The sequence below is a fragment of the Xiphophorus hellerii genome, chromosome 15 (assembly GCF_003331165.1).
Source record: "Xiphophorus hellerii strain 12219 chromosome 15, Xiphophorus_hellerii-4.1, whole genome shotgun sequence".
Lineage (NCBI taxonomy): Eukaryota > Metazoa > Chordata > Actinopteri > Cyprinodontiformes > Poeciliidae > Xiphophorus > Xiphophorus hellerii.
Window position 1 is genome coordinate 17,472,040 of NC_045686.1, and position 21,572 is coordinate 17,493,611.

At 41.2% G+C, this 21,572-nt stretch overlaps 2 protein-coding genes across 3 annotated transcripts; one reads left to right on the forward strand and one right to left on the reverse strand.

Moving 5' to 3' along the window:
• Positions 1-598: 598 nt before the first annotated feature.
• On the forward strand, positions 599-7,719 carry naa30 (N-alpha-acetyltransferase 30, NatC catalytic subunit). The gene is made up of 4 exons (XM_032585323.1): positions 599-1,660; positions 2,589-2,712; positions 2,842-2,897; positions 3,962-7,719. Exons 1-4 carry the CDS (start codon positions 833-835, stop codon positions 4,097-4,099), a joined length of 1,146 nt encoding a protein of 381 aa, XP_032441214.1. The 5' UTR covers positions 599-832; the 3' UTR covers positions 4,100-7,719.
• A 627-nt stretch (positions 7,720-8,346) lies between these two features.
• Positions 8,347-21,508, reverse strand: armh4 (armadillo like helical domain containing 4). Of its 2 annotated transcripts, none has more exons than XM_032585320.1 (8): positions 21,185-21,508; positions 18,708-19,531; positions 16,432-16,809; positions 15,387-15,506; positions 15,143-15,301; positions 14,621-14,652; positions 12,459-12,608; positions 8,347-12,380 (listed from the first exon to the last, which is right to left on the reverse strand). In XM_032585320.1, exons 2-8 carry the CDS (start codon positions 19,507-19,509, stop codon positions 12,306-12,308), a joined length of 1,716 nt encoding a protein of 571 aa, XP_032441211.1. In that variant the 5' UTR covers positions 19,510-19,531; positions 21,185-21,508; the 3' UTR covers positions 8,347-12,305. The 2 variants fall into 2 exon arrangements, with proteins under 2 accessions (XP_032441211.1, XP_032441210.1); XM_032585319.1 differs by having other exon boundaries at positions 16,432-16,812; positions 21,185-21,506.
• Between the last annotated feature and the right edge of the window lie 64 nt (positions 21,509-21,572).

Genomic DNA, 21,572 nt, shown 5'->3' on the forward strand with positions numbered 1-21,572 from the left:
AAGTAATTAAAAATACCTATGTATGTGAAAGTTTAAATAAAACTGAAAGTAGATACACTAAATAGCGTTTCAGTGATTGTAAACTTAAAAGTGAAATCATTCATTAAAACTGAATACATGAAAGCATTTCTTTTACTTATTTTACAAGGTTTAGGTATACAATTTTTTTTAAGTTTAAGGTTAAAAGAGTTAAATTCTGATTAAGGTTAAAAATGAACAATATTGCGTTTGGAGAAACGTCTGTTTTATTTAAAATAACCCTGGTGTTTGAGTAAATATTGTTTTTTAAATGGCAAAATATCTTCTTTGCACAAGAACATGACAAAATGTATCCAAAAATAAGCTTAAATTGCGCTTCTCTTCAACAGTGTTAATGATAGTGGATCATATCAATCATTGAAAGATTTAGCTTTGTAGAAATTCGACTGTAGTCCAAAAGGAGTTTGTCTCTTTATCTAGAGAAACACGTGGCGAAAAAAAACATTTAGATATCTTAAATGTGTCTCTTGTTACATGTTGTGTTTAAAATATATATCTTTTCTCCAGTCGAAAGAAGTGTTGTTTTAATTAAGTCATAAAAACTACAACACCCACTGGTTACGCAACTGCCGTAAAACAACTTCTTCTGTTGCAATGGCGTTTGCGGCAGCAGGGAAATCGAGGGGAGAGCAGTGACAAACGTCGCCAACGGTCACATTATCTCCTCAGAGTCGCTCGGATTTTTACAATATTCGGCTCGCTGTTTCAGATATTGGTTGTGTAATTATTCGCTTCGTGAATGAGATTGTGTTGGACGTTTCCGAAGCGCGTCTCTCCACTTTAATGCGGTGGGATGGCCACAGTGCCGCCTGGGCCTAGTAACGCACTGCCTTCATCCCCGGTTGAAGTTGCTCCGTTCTCCGGGGCAGGGAGAGCGGAGCCGGCGGTGGAAGCCGGAGAGGCGACCTACCGCGTGGAGGACAGCGTGTCCGCCGGTACGGGCAAGAAGTCGCAGCCGGCGAACGAGGTCAAAGGGTCGGCCAAGAAGAAGCATAAAAACATGCTAGCCCGGGCTAGCCCGGCGGCGCTCCACTTGAAAATGCAAGCCGGAGAGCAGCAGCAGCTAAATGGCTTGGTCAGCCCCGCGGAGGACCCTGACGACCACCAGCGCGCAGGGGGCCGACCCGACAATCTCAAACCGTCCGAGGACAACTGTGACAGCAGCTGTGGCAGCGAGGCTGCGGCCGCCATGAACAGAACGGAGCACTGTCAGCACGTAGGCCACAACCCCTTCTCCAAAAACGGCAACCACTCTCCTGTGACTAACAGCAGCGTGAACGGGATGCCGGCTTTCACGAGAACCGAGGCGGCCCACGCAGTCGAGGACCAGTTTGACCACACGCAGCCCAGAAGAGAACCGGGTGACAGCGACGGGCCCGGTGGGGAGGAGAGTCCGGCCGAGCCGCAGCTGCAGCCGCCGGCCGTGGAGCTGGCCCGGCTGGACCTGAGCGGCTCTCCCGGTAGAGCAGAGGGAGACAGCCACGGCATCCGCTATGTCCGCTACGAGTCCGAGCTCCAGATGCCGTGGATCATGAGACTAATCACCAAGGACTTGTCTGAGCCTTATTCAATTTACACGTACAGGTACTTCATCCATAACTGGCCGCAGCTTTGCTTCCTGGTGAGTACGACCCTCAAAACCTTCCACTGAGATTTTGTCCTCAACTCACAAATGTCTTAACATCCTGTGTTACTGAGCATTTATCACCTGTCAGTTTATTTCATACGAGGCATTTATACAGCAACTTAACTGTTATCAAAAGAGATTATCAAGGTATGATAACTTTGAATACCACAGTTTTACAATATTCAAAATATAATAGAATTAACGTAAAACAGCACAGCATTAAATATTTTCCACATTGTAGAAGTTGCAGCAAATAATCATTAATCAGCCCATACTGCAAAATCCAAATTTTATTTTGTATTTTTTAAAGATAAATACATCAACCACCAACATTTGATTCATTTTTTTGTTTAGTTTAGTAAAGCTTGTGTATAGTTTGGTGAAAAGAGTACCTCTATCTATTTATATGGTTTGATGCATAAATGAGGAATGTAATTGTAGTTTGTTTGTCCTCTGTTAGGATTACACAATATATAGTCAACATTATTAAAATAGGGGCTATAAGTGTTGTAAAAGCCATTGCGGAGGTGAATATTTCTTGTGTATTACATTCTAATTATGAGTAGTTTGAAAGTTTGCATGTCAATATGTTTTGTCTGAAAACTGGAGCCAAAAACACACAAAAAAATCAGAGTATTGGTAAGATTGATAAGAACTCTTTTCCTCGTTTGTTATTGGTCTTAAACGAAATCCCACAGTCAAAAAAAATGCAAAAATACTCTTTTAAGTTCTGAACTTTCCACTGTGAAAGGGTCAGAACCGCCACATGAGCTGCTAGAGGAAGCATGATGATGAAATGAAAGTCAGAAGGCGACTCGCGGAGCCCGTGGATCTGACAGGATGACTGATCCGCTGGCGTCCTGCCTCTGACCCCGGCTGACACTCAGAGGAGCAAAGTACTGACTTTGTGCCTCTGTCACAGGCCATGGTGGAGCAGGAGTGCGTCGGGGCCATCGTTTGTAAGCTGGACATGCATAAGAAGATGTTTCGTCGCGGCTACATCGCCATGCTGGCCGTGGACTCAAAACACAGAAGGAAAAGTATTGGTGAGTGGCTCGAAACGCTAAAAAAGCCATCTGGTAAAATACATCCAGACTTTAATCACTGTTATGTTTTTGTTTGTTTGTTTTACTTAACTGATCTTCTTTGTTGGCTCTCTCTCGTTTTGTTTAAAGGTACTAATTTGGTGAAAAAGGCCATCTATGCCATGGTGGAGGGGGACTGTGACGAGGTAACACCAGTCAATCTCTCTTTTAGTTTCGAGTCCAAATTTTAAAATAAATCTGTGGGGGGGCGAAAAAAAATACAGTTTTGATTTAATCCTGAAGCACATTTATTGTATTTGTGCAAACCTGAGATAGAGCAACACATGGAAAATATGATTTTTGTAACATTTGGTAAGAAATGTATTGGTATCTAAAAATATAAGTTCCTACTGGGCTCTGTTTCTACAGTTCTGTTAAATAAATTTGTTGTGAAAGCACAAAAAAATCTAACTTTTAACTACTTTCATAAACTTTACAAATATTTTTTGAAGTAAGAAATGTAATAAACTTTTGAACAAACTGTTTTTATTTAATATCAACCGTACTCTATCAGGTTCTTTTTACTCCTGCACTAGGTTAAACGTGCTCATTCTCAAGATCTGTATTAATGCTTTGAGACATCTTATGTTCTCCCTTTATCTAGCTTCATTCAGTCAACTTTGCACTCCCACAGCATGATTCTGCCACCACTGTGCTTCACTGTTGGGACGGCGTGCAGAGACCATTCGTTTACACTGGTCTGTGCTACTAGCTAGCTGCGTTTCCATTACAAATGTGCGCAAATCTTTGTCTGTATTCTGCTGATGTTGAAAAAACGCAATTTCTCAATTGCGATGCTTCTATTAAGTTAAATATTCAATTAAAATCACGAATGAATAAGCTTGTTCACGCAATAAGGTATTAAGAATAATGGCAGTCAGTAGTAATTTGTGTGTTGTGAAAAAAAAGTGTTTCCAGTGCAGTTTTGCGAAATACGTCAATTTTGACCGGCAGACATTTTCTATCAAGAAACACAAGTCTCTTCAAAATTGCCGTGTTTCCTTTAAGCAAATTTATGTTCATAATTTCAATTTGCGCAGATTGAAACGACTACATCTGATCATTCTAAAAATGTGGTGTGACTGTTCCAAAATGCTAAAACGTCGACGCAGTACGGCGGTGCACGACGTGCTGTACTTGTGAAAATTCAATTCCACTTTTACCTTCAAGAGCCTCCGCTTACTAAGCGATCCTCTGTGTTTCCCCCCAGGTCGTCCTGGAGACGGAAATCACCAATAAGTCGGCCCTGAAGCTGTACGAGAACTTGGGTTTTGTCAGAGACAAGCGGCTGTTCAGATACTACCTGAACGGGGTGGACGCGCTGCGGCTCAAACTGTGGCTCCGCTAGAGGGGGCGCGGGGCGGCGGGTCTCCAGGTGCTGCTCACCTCTAACACTAAGAGCTCAACAGCCTGAGCTCTGCCCTTGGTCATTACACACACACACATATACATACACACAACAAACACCCCCCGTGTTAAAACGCGAGGAGTTAGCATCGACACAGACACACCTTCCTTTCCTCCTCGACGTCCGAACAACTATCGCTTAGGCGGAGAGAGACTGAAACGCCAACAGACGTGTTTCATTTTTTACAAAGAGGGGTGGCCTCTTCTCCTCCTTCGCCCCCCCTCACCCCCCTGCACTGTGACATGACAGGATCCACGAGGACAAGCGGCATCACACCAAATAATCCTGCAGAACACTGGACCAAACAGACCTGCAGGAAATGACACGCAGGGAAGCAGGAAGCGGCGACCGGGAGGAAAATATTTGTGAAGTTTCTTTTGTTGTTTGTTTTGCTTTTTTTTTAAGCTTTTGTTTGGTTGGGGAGGGTTAAAGATCTAGTCTGACTCATGTGTTTGTACTGCCACATGGTCTTCTTTTTTGGGTGTGTGTGTGTGATTTTTGGTCGTATGTGCTGCTGTTGGTTTCACTGAGATTTAAGCGAACATGTTCTGGGTGACTGCTTGGATGCGTAATGTATGGTTCAGTTTGTTTCTCGTTCTGTCCACTGGGCGCAGCGCCCCCTTCTGCTGTCTCTCCCATCACCCTGGACCAGAGCCTGTAAACACTTGTTTGTTTTAATGTGAGAGAAAAACAAAGCTCCTTTTTTGATCCGGAGCAGTTGTTCAATTCAAATCAATCCACAATCACCTCAAACTTTTTGCCCAACTGCTTTTTTTTTCACTTTTGATGTCTTTCACGATATCCAACCCTTTCAGGGTTATCTTGGGGAGTTTAATTTCTGTTTTTTTTGTTCTCTCTCTCTCTTCAGTACACTGCCAGCCTCTGCAAAATGCCCCCAAAAGAGACTCTTTGCCAAGGATGGTGTGGTCATACATGTCCAAGCTGTCTCTGTTTGCTAATTAACATGAGCAGTCCCATTCTCAAGTGCCACTCTATCCATTAGGACCGACTGGAGTTAGATCTGCACTTCTGTTCCCTATGCTGGATTCCTGTTTGAGTATGCTGTGTGTATTTAAACTGTTGATAAAAAGAAGAAAAAATAGACAAGTATTCTTAGCAGATAACATTTTATGCCTTTTGTTTAAGTTCGGTTTATTTAGGATTTGTCCACAGTATGCGTCAAAAAAGCAAGCTGGGTCCACAATACTCGATGCACGACTCGCCTCCAGAACCTTCAGAGAGCTCACACTGACTGGCAAAGAAATACTGCTTCAGCTGGTTTGGGGTCATTATTTCCTTTACAACAACAAAAAAGTAAAATGAACAAGGTCAGATGCACTTCTTTTTAAATTGCTGCAGTGTGTACGAGTAAAGAAGAGTGTGTGTACTGTGACTTTAACAGCAGCGTGGGTCGGTTCTGTTCAGATTTTCTGCGTGGTTAAGTCGGCTTGTTTTTGCGAGCTTCGCCTCAACTTCCTTGGTTTTGTCGACAGTATTCAAAGCACCGCTGGCATGCGGCACCAGTGGAAATGTTTTACCTGTTATTAACTAGTAGGCATGGGCTGGTTTCACGTTTTTTACGGCACGGTATTAAACCACCTAAATGTTTCTTACTTTCTAAATTTCCCTAATTTAGACGCCATGGTAAGAGTGAGTCGGCGCTGTCGCATCTCCCGCTCTTTCTGCTGTTGAAAGCCGACAACCTTTTACAAGAAACACAAATTTGTCTCCTTGGGAATATTTTCTACCACAAAGAAAGTATTGGTTGGGAAGGTAGAAATGCGCCACCCATATCTAATGAAGCTAATGGTGTTTTAAAACCACAGCTTGCTAGCGCCTAGCTATCCAGCATGGCTAGTCATATAAAACCTAGCAGAATTAGCTGTTTATTAGCATTGTCAGGGAGTTTTTATTACATTACATTAACGGTGGAGTTGACAAACAATGCGTTTTGTTTTTGTACTCGACAGTTTTGGGGGGGTTTTTGTTTGTTTTCAAAAGCAAGCACAACCCGCAGCGAACTCCGTTTCCATTTTAGCTACGTGCATTTAAACTAGTAAATTCTTAAATTATTGTGTTGGTTCTCTTGAGTTAAACATTTTTTCTTTTGTGATTGGAACACGTTAAATGGATAGAGTTAAACAGTTAAATAGCTATCGATAGTAGCCCAGTAATTTGCAAACCTCGCTGGTTTTCGGAGTTAAACCCGTCAGCTCGGAAGCTCCAACTTCCGACGATATTTGAAGGCACCACCTAATGCCTTCTTGTTGCACTTGTGTTACTCTCCATATAACAGAACCAAAATAAATATACCCAGTGCACCAGGAGCACTTGGAAACTACAACTAAATTTAGTAGATGTTTATTTTAAAATGCTCGGCTAATTCTATTTATTCAAAGGTAAGATGATACAAACGTCATTATGAGTAATAATTTTGTAACTTTTAGCAGGTGTAGGGACAAAGGTAATCAGAACATGTAAATTTTTTGTTTTAAATTAGCTTATTAATACAGTGAAGTGTTCATTAAACGTACGGTGGGACTCTCAGCCCGGCCCATGCCTAATAACAGAACACGCATGTTATCATTTGAAGCTGCCATGACAGTCTATGGCTGAACGCCTCTTTCAGATTTACACTACATGCGTTTGTTGGCGTTTCAGGTTTATTGTGGATGAGCCTAAGAACAGAGCGGCCACGGTCTGTGTGAGTTTGTGTCTGTGTGTATTTGAAGCCACTGATCGGATTACCTATTTTCCTTTATTCAGATTTGTATAACGGTGTTTTTTTTTAACGTGTGGGGTTGGGACAGAGTTATTTGACTAGATTTTTTTATTTTTATTTCTGTGCTACTTTAACCCATTCAGAGGTTCAGTGAGAATGATGAGCAAAAAATATATATAATAACCTAGACCCTCAGAAGCAAAGTGTTCCTGCTTGTCTGACATCCTTCAGTTTTATTGGTGACCCTCTTTAGAGCTCCAGGTTCATTCTGAAGGTTGACCTTTCCTCAGTCTTTCAAACCGGTTGTTATTGCTTTTGACGAAAACGATCCACAATTCTCTCAATTCTGCAAGTATTGGTCACTTCCTGGAATTTCCAGGGCATTACAGCCTCCATTCAGGCCATGATCACAGACTGAAGGGCTTTGTCATCATCAATTCATAGCCACTGACTGGTGTTGCATTCATTTCATAAAGCGTCAGCCAGACGAAGTAAGGCGGCCGGCTGCCACCCAACAGGTCTGACCATAAATTCCCAGCTAAAAAAAAACAACCCACGCCTCTCAGATTATTATTGGCTCAGCCACGCAGAGGTTCCTGCAAGTCCTTCAGAGACAGACGCACCACCTCCAACGAGAGACCCACGCGGCAGGAAGAAAGGGGGAGAGGAAGTCGTTTATTTTTGCATGTCTGTCCCCACACACTCACACGCTGCTCCTCTCCCCCTCACCTCTCCTCTCTCCTTCATTTTCGATCTGGAAATGTCCAATGGCTTTTATTTAATGTGGAAAAAGAACACAGAAATAAATTATTTGATTTCTTTTTTTAATGCTGTAAAACTGAATTGTCTTGTCTGCTGTCTGACATGACACACGCACACACACACACATTTATCCACACACTCAGGGCCATTTCGGTGTTTAAATGCGTGTCATAATTTGGGTCTTTTCTAAATTGCATTTGAGCAACATCAATGATTTTAATTTTAAGTACAAGAACTAGTTGCACAAATTTTAATTTGTAGCAGAATTATGCATGCAAGCGCAAGTCCATCCATACTACCCTGTTTATATTTTTATAAGTATACTTGGTTAAGTTCCCCGCCAACAATCGTTTTGCTTATTTCTGGCCATTTCATATCTCATGAGAAGTAGCATAGCTTTTCTATCATATTCCTTAAATATTTAGTAGCGTTGAGTTGAGAACTGCAGGGAGAAATCACGCAATAAGCTTCCAAAACCAGTCTGAACTTATGTTTGGAACATACAACTGTGTTGAAGTCGGTACAGAAGTTGAACGTTTGGATGGAATCGAGTTGCTTTGTTTCTTTTTAAAACCTTAAGAACGCACGGTCATGCATGGAGGTGGTAGCGTCATGCTGAGGGTGTGTGTTCCTGCTACTGATACTGGAACTTGTACATAATTGGCTCTTTAAATAAAAAAAAGATTTCAAACGCACGCAAAACTCATTTGATAAAGTACATTTTATTCATACAGCACAGTAAAATCCTATTTGCTTTGAACATTACATCTAAAACATTTTTTAAAAAGGTGGCAACAAATTAAAGAGTCAAATATTTTTTATTAAAAACAGGTTTGTTGTGGTCAATAAACAAAAAAAAGACATCTACAAGAAATGTTTATTTGATCACAACTCTTTGTATTTACAGACCGTAAACATTTTACATCACGCTCACATTAAAACAGAAATATGTAAACAAGCAGGAAGCAGGTCACACTGATGAAAGGTTCCACGTGTTTTAATTAGACCTTATTGGTTATTGCTTATAATCATCCCATATCTTTAATCCCAGTTCACAATTCTGCTTTTTAAAAGCGGGTTAAGCCAATAGACTGAATCTCCACAGATTTGGAAACATCTAATCTTTTCTTTCTGCTCTCCCTCGGTGCGTCATGGAGGTCAAAGATGAGAAAATAGTCCAACGGAGATGAGTTTACATACAAGTTATCTTGTACATCAGAGTGTATTTTATGCTACATGTTGTAAATAGAATGACGATGTTCGGTATGTGCTTTGTTCCAGCAACGTCTGTCAAAAGAATTTGATATAAATTTCCTTTAAAATATCATTTAAACTAGACATCGTTTCTTTGAAAGAGATCACATAACTACAACACACAACAGATGTCAGCACTGGAAATGACACGTAGAAATTAAATTCCAGTTATTGACACTTTTAACTAAATCTCCTTATCATGAATAGAAAGCAGCAGAGAACCCCAAAGGCTTTTTTTTTTTTTTAGGTCCAACATTTTGCTTCTGTAAGCAATAATAATGTAACAATAAGCTCATTTCATCTCCTCATGATGACATAAGGAGATGAGATGAGCTTATTTATCTCTCGAAAGAGTTGAAAGATTAAAAACAACAATGTCAAAACTGGTTCAATTTAAAGCTTTTTACAGCAATGTTACATCAGACAGTCACCACTGACCAAAAGTTTGATCCTCATAAAGAAGCGAATATTTATTTTTACAGAGCAGTACAGTTTCTTGCAAAAGTATTCACACCCCTTGAGCTTTTCCACAGTTCGAATGTCACTGAGTTTTACAGAGCAACACGCAGCAGTCAATAATCATTATAGTGATTATAGTGGGCTGAACACATATATGCACACTTTTCTTCATTTTTTATAAGTTTATTTGTTAAAAAAAAGAGTAAACAATTAAAATTTGCATTGAGGTTTGTAGCTGAAACGTGACAAAGTGTGGAAAAAGTACATGAATGAATACTTTTGCAAGGCCCTGCGTGTGTAAACCTTAGTGTGAATATGATCTCGACACCAAATTGGTCTTAATAAGGGTTTCGTATTTTGGGAAATAGCTTTCTAGTGTTTGTTTTTTTTTTCTTACAACGGCCCAATTGAATGAGACATCATTCTAAAAGTGTCCAGGTGAGCTATTTACAGTCAGCTATACGTTCTTGCTTCTTTTATTGACACAAATATAAAACCAAGCTCGCAATAAAAGATGAAAACTGATTAAAGTAGCTTCTCTCATAATTCCTACATTGACAGGATTAAAGCAGCAGTAAAAATCTTACTTTTTTTATTTTTATGTTTTCAGTTATTCCACGACTGCTTCGGTTCTCAGCTGCTAAACTGCTTTTGGAGGCCTCCTGATATTTTCAGCATCCAAAACCCCACAGGTCACTGCGAGGCCTTCCTCAGTGAAGTGTGAACTCTGCTTTGGCGTCGGCGTCTCAAGGCTCCGACTCCAGCGCGCCTTTCATATCGGGCTTATCTCTGTAAACTGGTCGGCCTCCGTTCCTCTCAGCCGGGCAAACAAAAGTCTCACCTCGAGTTCTTAAAAAGCTTTATCGGGACAAACGGGCGAGTGTTTGCTCATCGCTGCTGAGCAGATGTTTTGGACACAAGACTGCTGCGTGAGCCCTGTCAAAGAAAACGCTATCGCGAGCGAAAGATTCTGGAGGTAAACATCACACTGTGTGCAGAAAATGCTTAGATCAGGGTTTTCTCCAAGAAACCAATAATTAGGAACATGCAGAAGTTATAAAAAACTAAATAAGTTGAACATTGAGGAAAAGTCGTAAATGATTCTGAACTAAATATGCAAAACAGGATGTTTTAAATGTCTCCCTTTTTGCCGTTTGTCATTTATCTATAGCTGACAAAAATATATTCTATGAATAGTTACTGCTAATAAATTATGAGTCTGAATGATTTTGGGCTGGACTGTGAAAGACTCTGTTGGGTTTATTTTTCCAAGCCTACAATCATGGTAGAAAGAAAGTTAGCTCTCTTTCACAACCAGAACTTTATCTACGAAAACACATTAGAAATGATCCGGTCTCTATCAGATTCAAAATGATCTACAGTGTTTGCAACCCCCACTGAAATTCACTTTTTTTTTTTTTTAAATAGATGTGTTTTGTAATAAGCAAACCAAAAATGAGTAATCCTATATATATATAATTTATTTTATAATTTATTTTATTTGATAAATAATCAAATAAAATACAAAATGCCACTTTTAATAACGGATGCATATTTTTAAATTATTCGACCCCTTCATGACGAGCATCTTTAGCAGCATTTTGCTTTTATGATCTGTTCCAAACATAATTTATAGCCAGGCGCCAGCTTAGAGCTTTAGGGAGTGTTTGAACTTTAGTTTCTGCCAAACACAATTGAAGTGAGAAAGATTACTAGACATCATTTAGGACAGTTGTCAATCCAGGTGAGACTCTACAATGCTCAAGAGAATTACCAAAATCCCCCAAAAAGCTACAGTTCTAGATGTTAAATGTTAAGGTTTATAATAAGATGTTCTTTGTTGAGACCACATTGGAGACTGTTTTAGCTACAATCGTCTACAATCGTCCATATTTCCTGTATTTTGGTTACAGCCAATTGGCGCCTAAGAAAAATGAAAGGCGCTCCTGGATTGGCTGGATTTGGACATCTAGCATTAGTCCAAAGTGTTTCAGATTCCCAAAGTGCATTTTCTTAAAATATTTTAGATATGTCCAATGGAAGAATGGTCAAATAGGTACGTTTTCTGCTAATTCAGATCTGAACAGCCTAAAATTGCTTAGTGGACAACAAACTCCTCTCTGTATCCAGACATTTTCTCGACCTTTAGGTTAGCCGCGCGAATAGGTCAACAAAGCTGAAGTTGTTTTCCGATTCCAGCTTCCGATGCGGGAAATGGCTAAAGGGCGATCCCACCTAATTATTCACTACCTTCCGCATCTTTAATCAACTCTAGTTAAAAAAAAACTACAAAACCTAGATGTGGCTAGGTGTTGTAGTTTTGAATTAGAGCAGATCTAGTGTGACCGAGAAAAAGGACAAAAATTGTCCTTTATTAAAGTTTCACAAATCAGGAAAAAAAAAATTCACAAATCCCAAACATGGTTTTAAATATTCTGCTATTAGAGCAGAATAATCCAGTCCACGTTTGAAGTGTCTAGGTGTTGTAGTTTTGTAACTAAGAGTTGATTAAAGATGAGGAAGGTAGTGAATAATTAGGTGGAATCCCCCTTTAGCCATTTCCCGAATCAGAAACTAACTTCGGTTCAGCAATAGGTCATGTGAAGGAGCGATACCGTGACAATATTTTAGCCTCGTTTTTGCTTAAAAAACCTGGGACAGAGTGGAAAATCGGTGTGTGTTTCTGTACACTTAAATATCAAGAACTGAAAGTTTGTGCACCTTCTTTCTGCAATGACTGTATATAACTTGAGGAACTTACACACACACACACACTCTCTGTTTACATTGCAAACAGTGTGTGCCCTTCTTCTTCTTCTGTGTGTATCAGATGAGCTGTGCCCAAACAGACGAGACTGATGGGGTTGATGCTGACGGAGACATCTTCCAGACCGCTCCTGCTGGAGAGCATCTGCTGATGATCGCTCACAAAAACAAGCCTGAATGCTCTCAGAATTCATCCTCGGAGCTGTCAGCCAGCAGCATGGCCTGATCCTGACAGCTGGTGCCAGGCTCCCGGGGTTGCTGGGCAGGAAGGCATAAACAAGTGTTAGAAAAGTAGGAACCGTCCAGCCAAAGACGAGAAGCGACTGGAATGCCGACCTCCGGCTGCCTGGCCTTCCTCCTCTGGTGTTTGAAGCTGTTCCTTCTCTTGCGGTGGAGCATTCGGATGCTGTAGAGGGCGCCGACGATCAACAGGGCCCCGGTGATGCCGATGCCCACGGGGGCCAACATCCCGGACACATACCCGGCCTGGAGAAGAATAGAGACTTAAATACTGTACTTGCCCTTTCTTCTGAGTAAAATAACATTTGGTCAGATTGAAAGGAGAGTTTGTGAAATTCAATTTTCAAGTACAAGAGTGTCAAACTTTCATTTTGGGGCAAATCAAAAATCTGAATATTCTTAAAGGGCCGGTTGTGCCACAATGTATGGATAAAATCCATTGAACTGTTAAAATATTAATAAATAGCTTGTTTGTTTCAGCTTTAAATAAGTGCTTCTTAAAATTAAATAATACCGAACATCTGTTCACACTGATCAATCCTCCATTTTTTATTTTTTTTTTGCAATCAAAATAAAAGATTTTGTGACGCTGATTTATAAATATTTGTAGGACATTTTTACGATATTTGCATTAATGAGCCTTGTATTAATTACCTTATCAAATTGATCAAAAACCCAATGTCACTGATCAATTTTGAGAAAAATCTGTAGTACAACCACTACATCAACAGATGTAGTGGGGATCTGTTGATTTTGTGTGAAGTTTGCAGATTTTTTAAAAAAAACTGCAGGGACCTGTAGATGTTACCCGGAGTCTTGCGGGCCACATAAAGAGCTACGGCGGGCCAGATTTGGCCCCGGACCTTGAGTTTGACACATGTGCTCTATAAATATGTCTGTACATTGAGAGGAAAGTGAAAAAGGAGTCCTTGTTTGAGAGCACAAATTTGCCTTATAAAAATTTATTCTGGTTCTGACCGGGTATTCCATATTAGTTTTTCATATTTGACTCAAAAAAATACATTTAGGTGTAACACCAGTGTCTTCACTGCCCTCATGGCTGTCTGTCAACAGTGGTTTTCTTCTTGCCAGACCTCCATAGATGTCAGACGTGTAGAGTGAACAACCAAAACCTTTCTTGTGAACCAGTTTTTCCCTCTGAGCTGCGGATTTCTGCGGTTACTTCTGGATTTGTATGGATTTCATGGCTGATTCACCGATTATCGATCTTCTTCAACATCAGTTTAGGTTAGTCTTTCTCAAACTGGTGGTCCGCGGGCGCCCCTTACTGGTCCGCGAGGTACTGCATGTAAACGACCGTTTGTTTTGCCGTGACGTCAGCTCAACGTGCGACGCTACAGCTAGCTTACCAAAGGACTGTGTTAAAAAATAATGATGGAAAACTGGGTTAGTCAAAAGAAAAGCTACAGATACCGGTGGAAAGAAAACAACTGATCAATATTATATGATCAGAGGAAGCTAAATCATAGCTGCTGAGGTTAGCGGTAGGAATCGCTCCAGTCAGAACTATTCTTTGTTTTTATTACTTTGCTTGGTAATGAATTTTGCTCTGCTTTCAGGTCAACAGCAATTGTTATTTTTATTTAGTTAAAAATATCAAGTTAAATAAATAAAATGGATGGAAATGGGTAATTAATTATTTATTTTTTATATTTAATGGTACAGAAAAGGATTTTTTTGTTTCTGCTAAAGCAGCTCAAGTCTATTTTTCTTTAATTGTGCTTGTAAATCACAAACAGTCCTAAATGTTATTAATGCACATAACACTCGGTAGTAAATAACAACTTCTTTTTTTAATTTCCATGTGTTTGACGTCATAGAAAAGCTTAGACTCCACACTTTCAAAATCTATAAATAACTCAAAATGTCCAGATAGACCTGTTCATGGCTTTGTCGTGGCCAGTCACATTGACCAAACAGCGCCACTCTTCTAATTTGGATGAACAAATAAAACAATAATACGTGAGTCAACAGACTAATATTTTCAAATTAGGTGGTCCATAACTGTTTGTTAAATGAGTCAAGTGGTCCTTGGCCTGAAAAAAGTTTGAGAAACACTGATTTAGGTGAACACTCAGCAGGTGGTTTATCTGTGTTTTTTTAAATGTTCTCATGCAATTTAATCTTTAATTTTTATAATTTGAACTGTACTGAATTAAATCATTGGTTCATTTTGAGAACATGCATGGAGACCTAAAAACCAGGTGACATACGAAGACAGCAGGGGGCGGTCTTACCTTTTCTCTGATCAGCTCTGCCCAGCTGCGCACTAGAATAAAAAAAACAGATGCAGAAGAAGACGATGCTTACATGATAACACATCCTGGGGCTATTTTATTAGTTTTGAAAAGGTGTTATTGTACGGAAGAGGATTAGGGCCACCAAAAAACAAAAAAAGAATTCTGAGATTAAAGTCAGAATTCTGAGATTAAAGTCAGAATTCTGAGATTAAAGTCAGAATTCTGAGATTAAAATCAGAATTCTGAGATTAAAGTCAGAATTCTGATATTAAAGTCAGAATTCTGAGTTTAAAATCAGAATTCTGAGATTAAAGTCAGAATTCTGATATTAAAGTCAGAATTCTGAGTTTAAAATCAGAATTCTGAGATTAAAGTCAGAATTCTGATATTAAAGTCAGAATTCTGAGATTAATCTTAAAGTCTTAAAGATCTTAAAGACTTTAATCTTAAAGTCAGAATTTTTTTTTTTTTCTTTTTCGGTGGCCCTAATCCTCTTCCGTAGTTATTGTGCGCTCGTACTCAGCCCTTGGTTGCGCTGGACCCAGACCGGCGGCGGAGGGATCAGGCTGTACGGTGGCTGCGTGGAGGACGTTTCTGGCGCTTCTGTTAGGTCTTCTTCACTGTCTTCTTCCACCGACTCCTCAGAGTTCTCATGGTCTTCATCTTCATCCAGCTCCTCTGAAGAAAAAAAAGAGAAAAACAACAACAACCGTAACAATTTTGTCAATAAAAAAAAAAAAAAAAATTAGAAGTAATGACTTACCCTCAGACTCCATCTCCTCTATTCCCGTTCTGGATTTGTGCAGGAGCTGATGGCTCGCAATGGTTGTTATTGTGTTATGGCTGGATGTTCCTGCTTCAGAGTTTGTGGTCCTCACAGTTCCTGTATCAGAAATAGGCCAGATAGACTTTGCTCGATGTTTGCGTTTAATGTTAGCTGCTCTTTTTCTGAATATCCAGGAAGATTTTACAATAATTACAATTTGCAGTTGATAAACAGCAGCAGTGGCGGATCTAGAAATGTTTATATGGGGGCTGGAGAGCGAAGGGAATGGCAGGAGGTCCTCCTCAGTGAAGAATGTTAAAAAAAAAAAACCTTATGTACACAAGTAGAGACAACAAAATGCCCAAAAGACAAGATGAAAAATTTATTGTACCACTGTCACTTGGAAGCTTTAGGTATAAATGCTCTTTTCCTTTACTTATTTCATAATTATTTGTTCTATCTTTTCAAATTGTAACCTAAAATACCAGAATTTGCACACGTCTTCCTACTTCGTCATTCTAATGACATCATTTCTAGATATTAAATTAGGTTTTGTGATTGAACAAGTACTCATTACTCTTTCTAACATTTACTTTTAGACTCAAGTAATTTCCTGGACGGCTACTTTGTACATTTATTCGAGTAAAAATATGTCAGAGTACTGCTACTTTTCATTGGGTATAATTTTACCCACGTCTGTTAATTTGACTTGGCAGATTCATTCGTTGAATTTGGAATTATAATTGCACCTATAAATCCGTATTTTTGCAGAATGAATCTTTAATTTGAAGGCTACAGGAGGCTTCCGGACAAGAAAAGAGTTCAGATTTTTAAGTGTCATTTTTAAAGTCATAAAATTTGTTAGTTGGTGGTGGTGGGGGCGGGGAGGTGGCAAGGCTTTGCCCCCATGGCCTCCCTGTGGATACGACCCTGGTCGATAGATACTACAAGCATTACATCCTTTCAGCGAAATGACGTCCTTGTGTTTAATACATAAAGTTATTGGTTTTGTTGACCTTCAGATTCATTTATCCTTCCTCACCTGTCCCTGGATGGTCTTCCTCCTGCTCAGTCTGGACCTGCCGCAGTGAGGCAGCGGTTCCGGCGCCGACCGGCTCCAGCAGCTCCGAGCCAGACGCCTGCCAAGGTGAAGTCCATTCGGATAGAAGAGCCGGCGGCTCTCTGGAGGGGCCATCGCTCTGGTCAGAGTTCACCAGCTGGTCCGGGTCCGCCTCTGACGTGGGCGGCAGCCTGGTTGCCATGGCGCCAGGAGACCCGACTGGTGCCTGGGAGACCACCGCTGCTGCTCCGGCCGGTCCCTCCTCTGTGGCGTCTTCGAATGGCTCGAAGATCAGAGGCAGGGCCTCTGAAGACATGGTGGCCTCTGTGGCTTCGTCCTGAGGGAGCGGGACCGCCGTGTCTGCTGGAGTTTGAAGCCATACAAATACAAGGCTTTGCAAAAATATTCACACCGCTTGTACTTTATATATATCTTGACCCCATACAGCCCAAAAAGTGTAATGGATTTTATTTGACAACACCAACAAACTGCAGTCCATGTAATGTAAAACAGATAATACTTAACTGCGCTCACACTGAGTATAAGTGCACAACTCACTTCAGATTTTTGTCATATTAAATGTTGATAGTTATGTATAATTTGCCTTCATGTTCACAATTATTCACTTTTTTGTGTTGCTCTGTCACATAAAATCCCAAAACGTTCAAGGGGTTATGAATACTTTTACAGCGGCACCATAGAGAAGGGTGCTAACGTTTAAATCAACATTTAATATACAAAGGTCACATGTTTTTGGAACATTAAGATAAAAAACGCAGTCTGATAATGTGCTGCGATCATGCTGGATTTAACTCTAGAAAAAAAACAAAACTAAATGAAGTAGCAATGTTCACAAGTCCTGCAGTCTGTTGAGCAAAAAAACATCTGACGACGGAAATAAAATATGTATGTTTCCTATTTGAGATGAAAAAATTAACTGTATGGATCAGCAGATACATGTGTAGCATTTATGATGGGGTGAAGCTGCTTGGAAAAGGTTTAAAAACACTTTCTATAAGTTATGGCACTCCATGAACAATAAAATAAAAATTTTGAAATGCTATTTGGGAAAAAAATTGTGCGCTTATTCCTGACTACATGTCTAATGTAGCCCTGATATCCATATCATATCTATAATCCTTTCACGTGCTGTCACTTTGGGGACTGGGGCTTTTTGTCGACTTCATTTCCTTTTTTCCTCCCATTTCTGAAATAAATCTTTCTCAGACAAGACATAACTGTGAAAAAGTATTCAGCCCCTCACAAATTTCTCTGATTTACGTTTTGTCTAAATTAAATGTTTTAGATCGTCATCACACAACTTCTAATATCAGACTAACATAACTTGTAATTTTCAAATATATATAAATACATATATATATTTATTTATATTAAATAAGGGCGAAAACATCCAAACCAACCTGATCGTATATAAATATAACTGTACGCATTGCCAAATCAATCAATTAAAAGTAGCAAATCACATTTTCACGAGTAGGTTTGATGTGGTGGACGCTCAGGGGAATCAAGAAATCACTAATAGCACCTGTCACACAACGTGAAGTAGGCTGGAAAGCAACACACCGTGACCCAATCTACAGAAATTAAAACCAAACTCACTAATGCCTATATATTTGTAAATATCTTTATTCTCAAAAAAATCTCCAAAATACGGGTGAATTAAAGCAGAAGAAGAGTGGAACAAAATTCCTAACATAAAAAACAAAACAATCAATTCTTATCAATGGTACAACCAGAAGGGGGGATTACTGCTCGTTGATTTGGGTGGTATTTTCCCTAATGAACCAAATCCACATGGTAATAATAACAATCTGCCTGGCTCTTGTAACAAATCCTGCCACTAACCCTGTCCTGGCTGTTGTGTTCTTCTCTTTTCTCTCTTTTTTTCTAACTTGAGTCAGGAATAGAAAGTAATTAGGCTGTCATGAGTCCCAGCTGGGGTTCAAAGTGGAGCGTGGAAAAAGCAGCAGCTTTCTTTCCCAACCATCAAAGCCAATCTCTGACTCTACACACACTTTTCTTTTATATATATATATATATTTATTTCTGCCACGTTTTTTAATGAAACTTCTCAGAGGATAATGAAGCAAGTTGGAAAATGTCTCGTCTCTCAGTGATAATTATTGGAAGATCGAAGCTTTGAAGGCGATTTTAAAAAGAAAGAGAAAGTCTGACCCAAACTGAACTAAGATTTTTTTTTTTTTTTTTTTTTTTTTGCGTCACTTTTGAAGCGTTACCTCCTGCAGGTCTCGTCGCCTCGGTCCACAGGCTCTCCAGGCCATCGTCTCTGGGCATCATGTTCAGCGGTCCGATTTCAGGTAGAAGGAGAAATGAAGGCGAGGATTTCGTTGGTCTGTCGTGGCCCCACGCTGACGGCTGTGTGGAAGTCCGAGGAGTGACCAGCACCAACGGAGGGACGGGACTAAGGGAGACCGGTTTGGGGGACCAGAGGGGAATGTTTGGAGAAGACTGCAAGGTCGCTTCAGAGTATCCATCCTGTCCAGAATCAAAAGCGGACGATTTGGTCGCGTCTGTTCCCCCCTGTTTGCTCTTTTGGCTGTAGGAAGAGTCCGTCTGCGGCGCAATGGAGGCCCAGAAACTACCTGAAGTCCGCGTGTGGGTGTTCATGTCGGTGTCCACCTGTTGTCTCCCATCTGTTGGACCCACAGGCTTGTCCTCCTTTACAAGATCTACATCTCCCCCCTCAGGTTCGCTCTCGGTCTCCTTTCGACCAGCCTCGCTCAACCCAAATCTTCCACCAGCGCTGATCCCGTTTCTCGCCTGCGTCACTGGACCTATCCCCTCCGGCCCTCCATGTGGGCCAGTCCCTCCTCCTGCGCCTACATCCAGCATGAAGCTGGTAACGCGCTCTTTCTCCAAGGGGGCGGACTCTGTGGTGCGCGCCACCCGGTCTGTCGCGCAGCGCTCTTCGCAGGAGCTGTCCTGCGTCCGGCTGAAGCCGGGGACGTACGTGGGGGCCCCGCAGACGTAGAGGCAGGCCTCTGCCAGGAGGAGCGCCTGGAGAATGGAGGGCATCATCTTCTCTGTGTCTTCTCAGCGCCTGTTGACAGACAGCAGCGAATTAATAAATGCTATAGCAGGCTTTGAAGAGAGGTGGGAGGGACGGCTGTCTGCTGGAGGTTTGTGGTGTTACTAGGCAGACATGTGGCTCCAACACAAACCAGGGATGACGAGGCATAACATGTTGGGGAAGGCTCTTTAATAAGAAGAAGAAGAAAAAAAACAGGACTGAATTGCTTTACGACTCAGTTAGCCCCTGAACGAGTCTTCTTTTTTATGCAAATCCAACCAGTGGGGAAGTTAACACCCTGCGGGGTCGTCAAGGAGCCTGGAACCTGTCGCCTTTTCACCCGTGACACAATATGCCATTTTAACACATTTCTTTGCATCTACATTCACCATAATAAAATACATTTGCTTCGAAATCGGCTGCACAGTGGCGCAGTTGGTAGCGCCGTTGCCTTGCAGCAAGAAGGTCCTGGGTTCGATTTCCTGCGTCTTTCTGTGCGGAGTTTGCATGTTCTCCCTGTGCCTGCGTGGGTTCTCTCACAAAAAAACATCACTGTCAAGGTTAATTGGGCTTTCTAAATTGTCGTGTGAGTGTCTGTCTCTGCTGCCCTGCATCCGGCTTCCTTCGGCCGGATGCAGGACAGCTCCAGGGTGACTGTCCAGGTGTACCCCGCTTCTCGCCCGGAACGTCAGCTGGAGAGCAGCCCTCCCAACCCCACTAACAAGGGCGTTAGAAAATGGATGGATGCTTCAAAATCGTGGTTCTCTTTTCTCTTAATTAGACTAAAGACTGCAACTGTCATGTCATCACAACTCCTTTTAAAGAGCACAAGACTCACAGTCAAGCTAATTGGCTTTTTTTGTTGTTGTTTTGTTTTAGGTAGTTGTGATTAGTTAGAAAGTGCCGAATCATTTTTGGGCGATGAGGTAGAAATCTTAATTTTCTTTTTTTCCTTTCTTTTCTTGTGAGGCTGCAGATTCATGGCTTCGCCCAGGTAGTGGAGGTAGGTGTGTGTGTGTGGGGGGGGGGGGGGGGGGGGGGGAGTAACTAGGGTGAAAATAGAAGAAAATAAGAAGGAGGAAGAAGAAAAAGAAGAGGGAAAGTGGGAAACAGATGGAGAAAACGAGAGGAAATCTGACACAGCAATCCTCAGCCCCGCTTCACTTCTGCTATAAATAGCACCGCTATAGGATCCACTTCAGATGCTTCAATGCAGATCGTTGCAACATATTTAGAAAATACACCCAATACCAAATGCAAAAGCCAACTCTGCATGATTTGTGCAATAACATAACAGGTTGATACCCGTTTTTTTGCTGTCTCAGACAAGAGAAAAACATATATATACATATACCAATATACTGTATATATCACCCCCATTCGAAGCAGTATAAGATCAATGCTTCTATCAAACCCACTTTCCATGCCCTTGCAATCGATCCGATCAATATAATCGATCGGCCCCGTCAGTGCGCGCGTGCAGACCACCTCCCACCACCTGACAACACGGCCACGCCAGCATCTGGACTGTAAACAAATTCCCCACTGCGGTACTGAGTCACATTTCTCCAGCGTGACAGCTCGGAATCAGCCCCCCCTGAGACCGCAACACCCTCAACATCACAAGCTGCGTGTCGACGGTCGCATGCAGGGCTAAAATAAAATAAAATAAAACCAGAATACCTTTCAGAGCTCATGGTGGATCTTCTTGCGCATGGACGCCGCCGAGGTTTCTCTTGCAGTGTGTAGGAGAATGCCAAATTGATGCTGCGTTACCAAACAGGGACTGAATTCAGTAGAGTAGAAACCAAGCTGGAGAGAGGCAGACTGTCTCTGTCCGCGCTGCTGCCACTTAAATGCTTTCAGCCTGAAAAAAAAAAAAAAATCTGTCTTTGATTTTCTTTTTCTTTTTTTTCTTTTTTTTATTCTGCGAGAGCACATCTCCCTTATTTTGGGGTCATCCTTCAGATTCCAGGTGGTGGTGGCAGCATCACGCTGCGTGGCTTTGACCTATCGACAGGGGCAGAGATGTGGAGAGTTGTGGAGAGTGGAGCAACGGGACAGCCGCTCC

What these genes read in the sequence shown, in the direction of transcription:
- naa30 (XM_032585323.1), top strand. Translation starts at nt 833, where the DNA reads ATGGCCACAGTGCCGCCTGGGCCTAGTAACGCACTGCCTTCATCCCCG. An exon ending in ACACAGAAGGAAAAGTATTG is followed by an intron (nt 2,713 to 2,841) that starts GTGAGTGGCTCG and finishes TTTTGTTTAAAG; the next exon opens with GTACTAATTTGGTGAAAAAG. An exon ending in TGGAGGGGGACTGTGACGAG is followed by an intron (nt 2,898 to 3,961) that starts GTAACACCAGTC and finishes GTTTCCCCCCAG; the next exon opens with GTCGTCCTGGAGACGGAAAT.
- armh4 (XM_032585319.1), bottom strand. Translation starts at nt 19,509, where the DNA reads ATGATGCCCTCCATTCTCCAGGCGCTCCTCCTGGCAGAGGCCTGCCTC. An exon ending in GGCGACGAGACCTGCAGGAG is followed by an intron (nt 16,813 to 18,707) that starts GTAACGCTTCAA and finishes TTCAAACTCCAG; the next exon opens with CAGACACGGCGGTCCCGCTC. An exon ending in GGAAGACCATCCAGGGACAG is followed by an intron (nt 15,507 to 16,431) that starts GTGAGGAAGGAT and finishes TTTCTGATACAG; the next exon opens with GAACTGTGAGGACCACAAAC.